The following is a 13,631-nucleotide window of genomic DNA, read 5'->3' as shown; positions in this document are numbered from 1 at the left end:
CCGATCAGAGACGAATGCAGCTTTGATTGGGACTTCGATGGCCGTGCAGGCTGTTTGCCCGGGCGAGCCACGCAAGGTGGCGGGAGAGGGGGGGGGGCATCCCCTCCCGCTCCTTGTAATGACAGCTGAGCATCTTCTCAACTGCATCGGTTGTCATTACAAGACAGCCGACTGTCGGCTATGGACACCGGTACCGGGGTGATGCCTCTAGCTGCACTTTCCCGAAATATTGGCAATATCTGTAACCTCCGGGGCCGATTCCGATATATATCGGGAAAAGTGCATATCGGCCCTCGATATAACGGCTTTGCCGATATTCGGTCAATCCCTAGTACAATGTACCCCATACCCATTCACATTGGGGGCGCAGGATCTGGGGGGCCCCCTTGTTACAGGGGGTGTCCAGATTCCGATAAATCCCCTGCCCGCAGTTCCCCACAGCCACATCCCAGGGTTGTTGGGAAGAGACCCTTGTCCCCATCAACATGGGGAAAAGGTGCTTTGGGATGGTGGGGTGCAGAGCCACTCACTCGTCCCCTCACCTTTCCTGACCTGCAGGGTTGCATGGTCGGATAAGGGTCTGGTATGGAATTTGGGGGGGAACCCCGCGCCATTTCTTTCTGGGAGTTTTCCCTCAAAATCTATACCAGACTCAAAGGACCTGGTATGAAACCTAAGGGGGACCCCCACACCATTCTTTTCCCCATTTTGGCGTGGAGTTCCCCCTCTAGATCCTCAGAGCACAAGTCGCACCACAAGTTGGATCATCATGATCCGACTTGGATGCGACTTCTATTCAAATCAATGGGCTTAAAGCCGTATCAAAGACGGCTCATAGGCAACCATTGATTTTGAATAGAGGCAGAAAAAAACGCTGCTAAAGGCTAACATGGCTAAACGTGCATTAACGCCAATGGACAGCTATTAAAAGCGTGTTTTTACAGCTGCTTTTTCCTAGCTTTGGTAGTGGTTCCACAGCTCGTTTTTTCGAATGCCCTGTGTGCGCGAGGCCTTACAGGGAAATGTGAAACCATCCATTTCTCCGAGTTTGACGGACACAGCACTCACCCCTCTATAGAGTTCTGATCCTTATAATGCTGCCTGCTACTAAACTGATTACCTAGAGCAGAGAGGGGGGTTAAATACCAGCTGAGGGCAGCCCATCGGCATAGCCAGGTGTTTTTTGTTCTGCCTAGTCCTACTCCTGGAGGAGGTAATATAACCCACTAGTTATGATTTATGGAGCTCTGTGTCAGTCGATGAACTCGGAAAAATGGAATTTATGGTAAGTACAAAAATCCCATTTTTGGAATGGCCCATCCGATTGAAAATCTGTGGGGTGATCTGAAGAGGGCTGTGCACAGGAGGTGCCCTCACATTCTGACAGATTTGGAGTGTTTTTGCAAAGAAGAGTGGGCAAGTCAAGTGCTTCAACAAAGTATTCATTTAAGGGTGTGCAGTTTTTTATTTATACTTCCCTCTACCTAGAATATTTTGGTTTGTTGTTCAACTGAGTTGTACAGTTTATAGGTCACATTAAGGCTTCTTTCAGACGGCCGCTCCGTGTGAAAGGTCCGCTGCGGGACTTTTTTTTTTTTTTTTCTTCCCACGGAGCGGATGACATTTCTGTCATCCGCTCCGTGTGCCCGCATATCATCCCATCCGTTTGCGGATGATATGCGGACATAATGTAAGTATATGGCACTGCGGATGTCAGCGGATGACACCGCTGACATCCGATTTTCCTTCCTTTCCGTTTTTTACACGGAAGAAAAAATAGGGTTCCGTTCCATTCGAAAAAACGGAACAGAACTGGAAGGAGGAAAATCGGATGTCAGCGGATGGTATTCCGCTGACATCCGCAGTGCCATTCACTTACATTATGTCCGCAAATCATCCGCAAAAAAATAGGATGATTTGCGGACACACGGAGCGGCCGTGTAAAAGGACCCTTAAGGTAAAAAAAAAAAGTGTGTGTGTGTGTGTGTGTGTGTATGTATGTATATATGTGTGTATATATATATATATATATATATATATATATATATATATATATATATATATATATATATATATATATATATATATATATTATATTATGTAATTAACCACACCATTACTGGTTCTAGTCAGGTTGCTCTGCGTTTGTTCAGTAGCAGTGTACAGTTGAGTTGTAAAGTGCATAAAACAGTCCTGCAATTGCATGAAATGTGTATGTTTAGTGATTTGAGCCAGATATTTATTCACGTGTTAGGTTTGCTTGACGTTGCTATATTTTGGTTAACAAAAAACGCATATGTACTTTTGTTTTCCTGTAGGTGAAATGTAATGAACAGCCTAATCGTGTGGAAATCTATGAGAAGACAGTGGAAGTATTGGAACCAGAGGTCAACAAGCTGATGAATTTTATGTATTTTCAGGTACCTGTTTTCATGCTACTTTAATTTTCAAATTTGTAGCTTTCAATCTTCAATCTCTGATACAGCTAGCACTTCCTTCTTCTCCATTGTAGTTACGTTGGAAATCCCAGTGATGTCATTGTAGGCATCGAGGGTTCCCTGAGTTCTGGTGGTTAGTCTTAAACAGGGCCAAGAGCAACAATTACTGCAATAGTAATCTTTGACTTGCTAATAACAGTGAGCAAGAGTGGTCTTTGTTAAAGAGGGACTATTGTACCCTGATCTTATCCATCTCTCCTTTAAAAAAAATAAATAAATTATAATGCTTTAAGTCCTTGAAACTAAACATATATTCCTCTTTTGTTCATTGATAGACACAGCTCCTTATCTTCTTGACCATTAGGTTATACTGCCCCTTACTGGAGTACCACACTAGGCAGAAAAAAAAAAGCTTGACTACACCTATGGGGCAGTCCCAGGGGTATACTCCCACTCTCTGCTATAGGCACTCAGTTTTTTTTCTGCTTAGTCAGGAGTAAGGACCTAGTTCCTTGCTGGGATCTCTGGTCCTGGCAATTTTTTCCTTTTTAAATGGAATTTTTCCTATCTTATGTACCTGTGAGAATCTACGATCAACTGCCGGACTGGGCTGCGGACTGGATAATCTAGATCCAAGGGTCCCCCTAGTCTCGCCAGAGAGCGCGCGTAGGCCTCGGCTTCGCGCTAGGTCGGCCGCGGCATAGCTCCACTGGAACGGGGCTGGCCTGTGAGTTAAAAGTCTCGCGAGGGCTCATACGACCTGGCCTCGGCCTGAGTCGCAGCGTTCCTCCTGGCCGACAGGACATCCAACATTCTGATAGAGCAGGGGTCTGCCGGGAGTGGTGCCCACCATGTTCCTAGTATGGGAAGTAGCTGTGCCCCCTCTTACCCTGTTTTTGGGGTGGACGTGGGCCCATCCCTGGGACCCGGTTCCCCTCCTCCTCATGCAGCACCTCCCTCTTCTCGATGGTCCTCTGCAGACTTGTTACCCCCATCTGCCCACGCCCTCTGGAGTCCCTAGAGCACATTTCCCCACCTGATCTCCTCTGAGGCTGCCGGGCCCTCTGGGTCCCAACAATCCCTGGCTGTACTGACGATGGTCCTGGAGTGCTTAGTGTCCAAGATAGATTTGGTCCTGAGAAAACGGGCTAGCAAAAAAGAGTCCCCCACCTTCACCTGCTTCATCTGTCTCATCCGATCCTGAATCTGATGCAGCCGCCGCTGATGCGAGTTACCCTTCTGGGTCTGCGTCCATGCATCCTGCGTCCTCAGATATTGAGGATGATTCCTCTGCTCCTTTAGGCGTTGGTGGATGCGCTGATTGTGTCAGTACTTGAAACTTTGAAAATGGAGGATGTGGCTGATGCTGCGTCTGAGGCGCCGGTCCCTTTTGGCACCCACAGGCCCTCCAAGGAGGCGAGGATGTTCCCCTTCCCCGCTTACTTTGATAATATTGCCACTAAACAGTGGGGTTGTCAAAAACGCACTTTTGTGGTCCTAAGCGTTTTGCGATGCGGTATCTTTGAGGATTCCCTGCTTAAAAAGTGGACGGCCCTACCTGTAGCGGACTCGCCGGTTTTCAGCTTAAATAAAGCCACCCTAAATCCAGTTGAGAAGTCCCTGGCCTTTCAAGATCTGTCTGATAGGCGGTTGGAGGCTCTGTCCCACCATATATTCTCTGTGGCTGGTTCGGGTTTAAGGCCGATATTTACTATTGCCCCGGTGTCGCAAACTCTAACCGTGTGGGCTAAACTTTTACGCCGGGACCTGGGGGGGGGGGGCAGCTTCCCCCTGCCTTTGCGGAGCTGGCGCATCAATTAGTCGAGGGGCTACAGTTGGTCTGTGATGCCTCTTTGGATGCGGCTCCTTGGATTTCCAGACTGTCTCAGCAGTGGTCTTTCGGCGCATTAGCTGGCTGACATGCTCGTTTGCAGATCAGACTTCTAAGGCCTTATCTGATGTGCCATTTGCGTGGAATCGCCTGTTTGGAGCTTCCTTGAATGACATCATTAGGGGCCTCACAGGGGGGGAAGAGTACTCCTCTTTCGCAGGCTTCCAAGGGCAATTATTCTCGGCTTATAAGAGGCCCGTTCATCCCTCAGGGTCTCAAGACGGGATCTAAACCCTTCAGACTCTCCACCGGAGGTTCCAGGAGGACCTGGTCTGGCAAGTCATGAGCGGGCTCTTCCGGCCCTGTGGACAAAGCTTCCTCTGGATGAAAGGGCACCCTCACCCTTATCTTGGGTGGGGGATGTCTTCACTTGTTTCCAGATCCATAGACCTCCTTGGTAAAGGACAAGTGGGTCCACAAAGTAATTCGATCCGGCTACAAGATCGAGTTTGTCTTATCCTCCGGAAAGGTTCTTCCCCCTCCAACGTGCGCTTGTCCCTAGATCGCTTACGGGGTATCTTTGGGGCGGTGCAAGACTTGTTACTTCAAGGGGTAATTGTCCCGGTCCTGACTTCGGAACGCTTTCAGGGGTTTTACTCAAACCTGTTTACAGTTACCTTTTTGGTGGCTATTACTTCTGCACGCAGGGTGTTGGAGCTGGCAGCGTTGTCTTGTCATTTACCTTACCTGGTGGTTCACAGAGATAAGGTGGTTCTTCATCCCTGTCCATCGTTCCTTCCAAAGGTCGTCTCTGATTTCCATTTGAATAAAGACATTGTGTTTCCTTCCCTATGTTTCAGGCCTAAACATCCTAAGAAATTGCCTTGCATTCCCTGGATGTGGTTCGGGCAATCGTTACAAAACTGAGTGCCTATAGCTGAGAGTGGGAGTATACCCCCTGGGACTGCCCCATAGGCATAGTCAAGATTTTTCCTGCCTAGTGCCCTACTCCTGTAGGGGGCAGTATAATCCAGTGGTCAAGATAAGAAGCTGTATCCATCAATGAACATCCTAGAAATTGATTTTACAGTAAGTCAAAAATCCAATTTTTTGATGCAAGTTGGCTTGTCTTAAGGCAGAACTACACTGCATCTGAGCACCACAAACCAAACACACTATTTTAATTTGTTTTTCATTATTTAAATCAAACTCTCCCATCCATCCATGTCTTCGTGCTTTATTTTGTTAATAAATCACTTTGAAAAAAAACCCCTAGCATTTCTGCCCATGGCCATCTTGAGTAAGGGCGAATGATTCATGTAGCATTTACTTCCTGGAATCCATATGCCCTTAGCTCAAGCATGCATGAGCGTGTGCTTAGCAGAGAAAACCCCTCCCTTCCTGAAGACTCCTGGGATGCATGACATCGTTTCCCTTGGCTAGAAACCAGAAAGTGACTGAATAAATTAAAAAATGTTTAAAACAAGTAAATATGATATACTTTCCTATCTATTAACTAATGCTAGCAGCACGAGGGTTAAAAATAATCAATGTTAATTGGGAGAGTGAAGTTCCACTTAAAAGGAGATATAATTGGGAGAGTGAAGTTCCACTTAAAAGGAAATATAATTTAGCTTTTCTAAGGGTAAATGCAGCTTGGGAGCTGTGTCTTGCCTTCATGCTGCAAAGTGTAACCCTCGCTCTCTATGAATAAGTAGTTCTCATTTAGTGGAGGGCAGACATCATGCCCCCCTGCTAAATCAGAGTTTTCCTGATTGCCAAGCTTTTGCAGGTGTGGCACAGAAGGGGGTGTGATATTAGACCACTGCTTCTCCACCTAGAGCAAGGGTCCCCTTTCCAAGGTTGCTGGCAAAAGACAGGCTTTTCTGCTCAGGCTGTAGCAGCTTTTGAGAGAAAATGAAATGAAAGGGTATTGAACACCTTTTTGTACACACTTGCAATGTATTTAGCCGATTTTAAACTAAGGGTTTAATTGGGTGTTAAGAATTAGCCTGGGTTCACACTATTGCGATGCGGGACACATAAATAATTTGCACAGGAATTTCAGCACATTCCTGTGTGAATTACATGGGGTGGGGGGGTGATTTGAGCCATTGATTTGGCTCAATTCGCACCGCATTCTCACCAAACTAGTGCAGGACCCTTTTTTGTCGTTAACTAAACATACACTACGCAGTCGGTTTGCATAAACGGGTTGTGATTGTAATGCGGTGCGAAATCCGTAGCCAATTCCTTGGCATCGCATGTAGTTTTGAACCAAGTCTTTCAGTGTTTGCCTAACTCCCTTATTGCATCAAAACGATCATCATGTCTCAAGCTTGCAATTTGTTAGCTGACCTGATGATGGTGTAAATAACCGCACCCTGTTTTATTCTATTCAGAGAAATGCCACTGAACGCTTTTGTGCAGAAGTAAAACGTTTGTGCCATGCTGAAAGAAGAAAAGACTTTGTATCTGAAGCTTATTTACTTACCCTTGGCAAATTCATCAACATGTTCGCTGTCTTGGATGAATTGAAAAACATGAAGTGCAGTGTAAAAAATGATCATTCAGCCTACAAAAGGTAATCCACCTGGGGCTCGGTTTGTTCCTTTTTTTTTTTTCACTTATTTCAGAAGGTGGCAGCAATGATATCCCTTACTTTTAAAAGCTGTTACTTGCACTATATCATAAAGGAAATGTATGATATCCTGGAGTGCCTCCTTCAAAATTGCCTTAAAATTACCGGTTTCCATTTTTAAGTATGCCATACAACCCGAGCACCATAATGGACAATTTCTAAACGTTTTGCATATTTACATAACGTACATACATACATGCATGCATGGATTATACTACAACTACTCATGATTGTCAACTTTTATTCTCTTTATCGCTAAATTTAGTATCTAACTGAATATATGTTCCAGCTTACCAGTCCTTAACTGTGGCTGCAACATAATAAATAATACACACACACTGTGTTTAGTTTTTCCTTATTTGAACTTAAGATCCTGGTGTGTGTGTGTGTGTGTGTGTGTGTATATATATATATATATATATATATATATATATATTTTTTTTTTTAGAATCTTTCGGTACAAATAAGGAAAACCTAAAAATTGTGTGTGTATAATTTGTTTTTTGGGGGGGGCTTTCTTTATTTTTACCAGAAAAGACCATGCTTTTTCAATGTTGTCACCGTAGAGCAGGTGTTCTTTATACGATAGGGGAGGTGTTCTGTAGTTCAGAGGTAATCTGGGCAAGGTTAAGAAGAGTTAGGTTTTAGTTGGCGGAGACACTGTGTTGTCGGCTCACTACATGAAGTCACAAGCTCCCTTGATTTCTGGCTAAAGCAACATTTTTATTTTATTTAATTTTTTCATACATATCAAACGGATAGTAACAAAACACTTTCAATGGTTCATTTAACAGACCGAAGTAGCCCAAATTGAAATACTTGTTAGGGTTTATTTGCAATTTAATTCAGTGCAATCCTGAAGTAATAGGTTTTCATTCATGAACGTTTTCCCATTGTAGGAACCATTAAAGTCACTAACATTGGTAAACCAACTTGGTGTTAATATTTGTGTCGTTGATATTGGTAATGGCAATCGAATCAGGAGAAGCGGTCTTCTATTCCACCATGTATCTGCTGCTTGGGCCAAAGTTGATTAGTGGTACTGTGTTACCATACGGGTTCTTTGTGTTGTAGAGCTGAAATAGGTGTATGTTGTCAAATTATTACAGGTTGTTTTTGTGCTTACAAAGCAACCTGTAGGCTTGAGCTACCTGCTGTGGTCTGCCCGATTTATCCAGACCATCATTTTCAACCACTTCAGATTGTATTTTGCAAATATAAACGTTCATTCTTTAGCTTAGACTTTGCTTTTTTAATTAGTTAAAGGGTCCATGCACCCAAAAGTATTATTTAGATTGTTTCTGTCTACCTGGGAGTTTTATTTGTTCCCAATCAGGTTTGTGTGTTTAAGCATCTACTGTTGCATTCTCAATAAAAATAAATCAAAAATGCAACACAAAGAGCACAAAGCCACTGGGATGGCAAAATCAGACCCAGAGTCACCTAAAAATTTGATGTTGACAGTCCTGCTGTGATGTATAATGCTCCTCCAGACTTTATTTGGCCTGATTATCAGATTAATCCTAGTACACACCACTAGTTCCGGTTGGAGCTGCAGTACTAACAATATGATGTTAGTACAGCGATCTCCCCTGCTGCTGTGATCTGACGGGGGGGGGGGCGCTCTCAGCCTTTGGCTGAGAGTACTAATCGGGAGCCAGCCGGCTGCTGGTTTTCCAGCATGCTCGCCTGTCAGAAGATGGGCGAAACGGCTGCCATACACATGGGCCAAATGTCGGCTGGTTTTTATTGAACCGGCCGATGTTTCCTGACATTTGGCCTGTGTATACTAGGCATTACATGATCTTTGTTGAAGGGAAAGATCAACTGGTATGGACGCTGATCCCATCTTCGCAAGAGATCATACATTTTGTGTAGGAAAGGTAATTTGTTTTTTCAGTTTAACTTTTAGGGCTGGTTCACACTGGAGTCACACAAGGATGTGTTCCTGTGTGGTACAAATTGCACTGGAATGCAGAAAAAATAGTGCAAACAATACTTTTAGAAATGCGCTGCACCAAATCCTGTGGTACTGCGGTACAAACGTACTGGGCTTGCAATCTGCATTTGGGGTGCCGTTTGGAATACAATAGCATTCTTAGCAGATTGCAAGGGCAGTGCATTTGAGAGGGACCTGCACTGCATTGTGGTTTGAACTGGCCCTTATTCTTTATTTATCTTTACCTTGGACTTGACATTTTGACTATACATTTATTTTCTTGTCCCAAAACCCTCCAAGTTTTAGTATCAGGCTAGTTGTTTTGGTTTTATAATTTGTTTTTTTTTATATTTTTACCTAATATCCTTCTTAAATTTCAATTTTTTTTTTATTTTACTAAAGGGCAGCACAGTTTTTGCGAAAAATGGCAGACCCTCAGTCGATCCAGGAGTCGCAGAATCTCTCCATGTTTCTTGCAAATCACAATAAGATAACCCAGGTATGTGGAAATTGCCTACATTTCTCATCATTTGTGCATATTACCATTTTGTTATACAGTGCCAATTCCCTGGTGCATCTATTGCTCTGAAGTACCTAAATACTGGTTATAGTTGTACATAATAAAATATTATTGTCTATGAAATGCAAGCGGTACACAAGTTATAGCAAATTACTTTTAATGTGTTTACTATTTCACTAGCAATGAGCAGATTTTGTTGGGAGAAACTCTTAAAACACAGGCTACTGCATGGCTATATCCCCATTCACACTGGTGCAGCTTAGAAACCACACTATTGCAGAAGGATTTCAAAGCCGCACATCAGTGCGATTTGCATTGCGGCTTGTGACCTAATTTAACAAAAGTCTATGCAAGTCGCAATTAAATTGGTAAAGAGTAGTGCAGAAACCTTTTTCATAATCGCTGCAACATTATCGGTTCAATTGCCGGCAATAGGGTGCAACTTGTTATGCGATTTAGAACTGTCAAATCACCTGACAAGTCGCACCAAACCAAATTGTTGAAATTAAATTACCACCACCCTAGTAAACAAAATATTGTACCAAAAAAGAAATCTGCACCACAAAAACTGATTTCTTAAGAAAACAGCTTTGAATGGTAATGAAAAAAAAAAAATGTATAAACTTTAAAATAACTTGCACTCATATATATGTCTAAAACAAACAAAGATCTATTCCTGGTTAAAAGGCAGACATAATGGTTTGCTCAGGAAAAACAACAGAAAAAAAAAATCTTACGTTGTTAGGAAGTATTTTTTAACTATTATTTTTTTTTCTCTGAAGATTCTATTAGAGGTTGTAAACCCTTTTTTTTTTTTTCACCCTTAAAGACAAACACATAATGAGCTAGTATGCATCGCATACTAGCTCATTATGAAATACTTACCTTAGAACGAACCCCCGCCGTGCCTCCCGCTTAGCTGTATGACGAGCGACATGTCCAGTCGCCCGTCTTCCGGGATCGCGGCATCCGGCCATCTGATTGGCCGGAGCCGCGGTGACGCATGCACGGGAGCCGACGGTCACGGCACGGAGTTCTGAAGGAACGGCACCAGCGGCCGTTCCTTCAGAGCGCATGCGCCAGTGACGTCACTGGATGCATCTAAGGTAAATATCTCCTAAACGGTGCATGTTTAGGAGATATTTACAGTACCTATAGGTAAGCCTTATTATAGGCTTACCTATAGGTACAAGTGTCAGAGGAGGGTTTACTTCCTCTTTAAGATTTGGCTGCTTACTGCATTCGGTTCTCTAGCAGTTTCCAAATTGGTTGTCCTCCGTGTGCACTTTGGGGGCTATATACCCAGACCCCACTATGTGGGTCTGGCCTGTAATGTTTGATTCAGGGTTTGGATCCTGTGTTCATCTATCACCTTGGCACATACTGCCAAAGTAGTTTGCTGCAGGGTTATATACAGGTCCCTTTCTATGATCCCAGAATCGGCATACTCCTAAAAGGGTCTACATACTGTGATGAGCAAAGCCTACACCTCGGCACAGGATTTGGGAGTTATTCCATTTATTGTGGTTCCCCCTGCCATTTTCTCTCTAACATTTCTCGGCATAAGCAATTTACATGTAGCACCCTACAAGGTAGGTGCTAGATAAAGTGTAGTAGGTCTTGTCTGCTTATCAGCAGGGCCATGATTTTCAGCTAGGATGTCATGGTTCCCAGGTGTGGCTGTTGAGACTAAGGAAGTATCCCCACTGTGCTCAATGAGGGCTCTCATTGGACAGTGGAGGAAACCCGGCCAATGGCACACCCAGGCTTGTATCTACCCCAGAAAGTCAGATTCTGCCGCACAGCATTCTTGGAGTGGGTATAAGTTTGAGGGGTGCACATGACGCAGCGTCTTTGGCAGGAAGCAGAGTCCCAGGAGGGAGAGCACGGCTGTCTCTCCTCCTGTCAAGAGGAATCGGGTGTCCCAGGTGGCTGGCCTGAGGGGACAGAGGGCTGAGCTGAGCTGCAGAGAGGATCCGGTGTTTAGAGGACCAGCGGAGCTGAGAGGGGTCGAGTTTCAGGAAAGCATTCCCAGTCGTGAGTACTGCAAACTGCCCCTGGGGGTCCCCCTAGTGAGAGGGGACCACTCCGGAGAAGGTCAGAGGGATCCGGGAGCTAGCTAGCCAGTGCAGGAGCAAAAGGAAAGGGGGTGCCAGTGTTGACCCTGAAGAGTAAAATGGGGTGCCAGTGTTGGCCCTGAAGAGTAGAGAGGGTGCCAGCGGTTGGGCCCTGAAGTGTTAAGTGTACAGCATGCAGTGTACAGTAGAGTAAAGGGGGTGCCAGCGGTTGGGCCCTGAAGTGTTAAGTGTACAGCGTGCAGTGTTGAGAGTTGCAGCAGATGCAGTGTACAAAGGCTACCTCAGTCAGGAAGGACTGGAGGGAGCAGTGCTAGACTTTTGAGCTAACCAGAGTGTCAAGTCAGTCTTCAGTACATTGCTTGACTTTTGAGCTAACCAGAAGTGTCAGAAGTTATACTCAACTTCACAGACAGCAAGTCAGAATCACAAGCGCCATTGGGCGTTGACCGGCATTCAGCCAAAGTCAAGGCAGCGTCAGTAGGCATTTTTCTTCAAGAGTCCCAATTTGTACCTAGTTGAGCCAGAGGAGTATCCCACTCATTCCCTTCTCCCATCCTCATACAAAATAAACAAAACAAAGATGCCCGACTGTTCATTGTCTCAGATATCACACTTGGGTATTAAGCTTAAATGGGGCGGCTGGCGCTTCCGGTAACCATGGCAGACCCACATCAGGCCCAATGCTTGGAAATTCTGCTACATACATATATTTCTCCTCCTATCTAGACTTAGTCTCAGGAAGATAGCTTAACTGCGTCACTCCAAATGGATAACGAATTCCTACTCACCTTTTTCACTGAAATTGTGCAGCATGTTGCAGTCTTTCAATAATAAAATGTGTGATTGCGCTGCCTCTAAATCAGGGTAAAAATAATAAATCTAAAGTGACCAAAAAATGGCTAAATAGGTAAGTGTTTCTTATATATATGTGCCAGTGCAAATAAAATCAATAAACAAACATATAAAGCAAAAAAGGCCAATGCAATCAAGAATAAAGCTTCTTATAGCTTGTGCAATCAAAGTCTCAATTTGATGAGGTGCTTTATAGGGATGACACCACAGTGTAATGACCATTTTCCACTTGTGCTCCTTTCACCAGGTGAACTGCAAGCTTGCCTCTATTATAGAACCCTAAGGGTAAGTAAAAACCAAGCATATAATAAAATTCAGCTTCTCACGTGATCCAGTGAAAACTCCTGCCACCAGGCTCAACCTCTACGCCTTACGCCACCAACGCACGTGGCTTCATCTGGAGGGAAAACGTGTGTTGGTGGCATAACGCGTAGAGGTTGAGCGTTGATTTTATGATATGCTTGTTTTTTCCTTAATGTGAGTGCATTTTATGAAGTGGGTTCTGTGCGGTGTGTTGAGCTTAATAACCCAGGTGTGAGCTGTGTGGAGCCATCTTGAAGAGAGAAGTCCATCGTTCTTCAAGGAACCTGAACACCAGAGTTTGGTCCATCAGATCTATCTGTGTTTATGCTTTGTTGACCGTTGAGAGTCTATTATGGAGGTGAGCTTGCACTTAACCTGGTGAAAGGAGCACAAGTGGAAAATTGCCTCTACACTATGGTGTCATCCCTATGAAGCACCTTATCTAATAGAGACTTTTTTGATTGCACAAGCTATATTGATTGCATTGGCCTTTTTTGCTTTTTGTTTCTACCTATTTAGTGATATATTTTTTTTGTCACTTTCTAGTTGTGATTGTTACCTTGATTTAGAGGCAGCGCGATCACACATTTTATTATTGACTTGTTGCGGATGTGGGAACACATTTGGTGATTGCAGCAGCTGCACCCTGTAATTTCCTAATTTCTCCTAATAGGTGGCAGCGTGCTACTACCACATTTATACACTTTGTTGCACTCTTGGTGCCGCCTTCTACAGAGAAACAGGATCAGGACCTGGGTTATAGCAGTTTCTGTATCCAGACATGCAAACCCCTCTCTGTTCTGCATTCCGTGAGTACCTTAGTTAGCAATAGCAGAATCATAGGTGCAAGGAAGCTGGGACAACAGGGCCATATGACTTGTGTTCTGCAGACTGCCTATTTTGAATCTCAAAACACCACTTAGGTTGACAGCTGCTGTTTTGTTGTCCAGGTGCAATGATTTTATTATGGTACTGCTTCCCTTATATGGCTCTAGCTCCCTCCTCAGGCAGGCACTACGCAGTCTCTCT

At 44.2% G+C, this 13,631-nt stretch overlaps 1 protein-coding gene across 2 annotated transcripts in view; it reads left to right on the top strand.

The window, feature by feature from the left end:
* The window catches only part of CYFIP1 (cytoplasmic FMR1 interacting protein 1), a 235,650-nt gene that overhangs the window by 56,689 nt on the left and 165,330 nt on the right, over positions 1 to 13,631 (top strand). For both annotated transcript variants that reach the window (XM_082244824.1, XM_082244823.1), the window contains exons 5-7: positions 2,319 to 2,420; positions 6,672 to 6,853; positions 9,252 to 9,348. In XM_082244824.1, coding sequence (XP_082100950.1) covers positions 2,319 to 2,420; positions 6,672 to 6,853; positions 9,252 to 9,348 — 381 coding nt within the window. The remainder of the gene's footprint in view (positions 1 to 2,318; positions 2,421 to 6,671; positions 6,854 to 9,251; positions 9,349 to 13,631) is intronic.

This window comes from Pelophylax lessonae, assembly GCF_965119305.1.
Source record: "Pelophylax lessonae genome assembly, chromosome: 2".
Taxonomy (NCBI): domain Eukaryota; kingdom Metazoa; phylum Chordata; class Amphibia; order Anura; family Ranidae; genus Pelophylax; species Pelophylax lessonae.
This window is presented reverse-complemented; position numbering and strand designations above follow the sequence as displayed.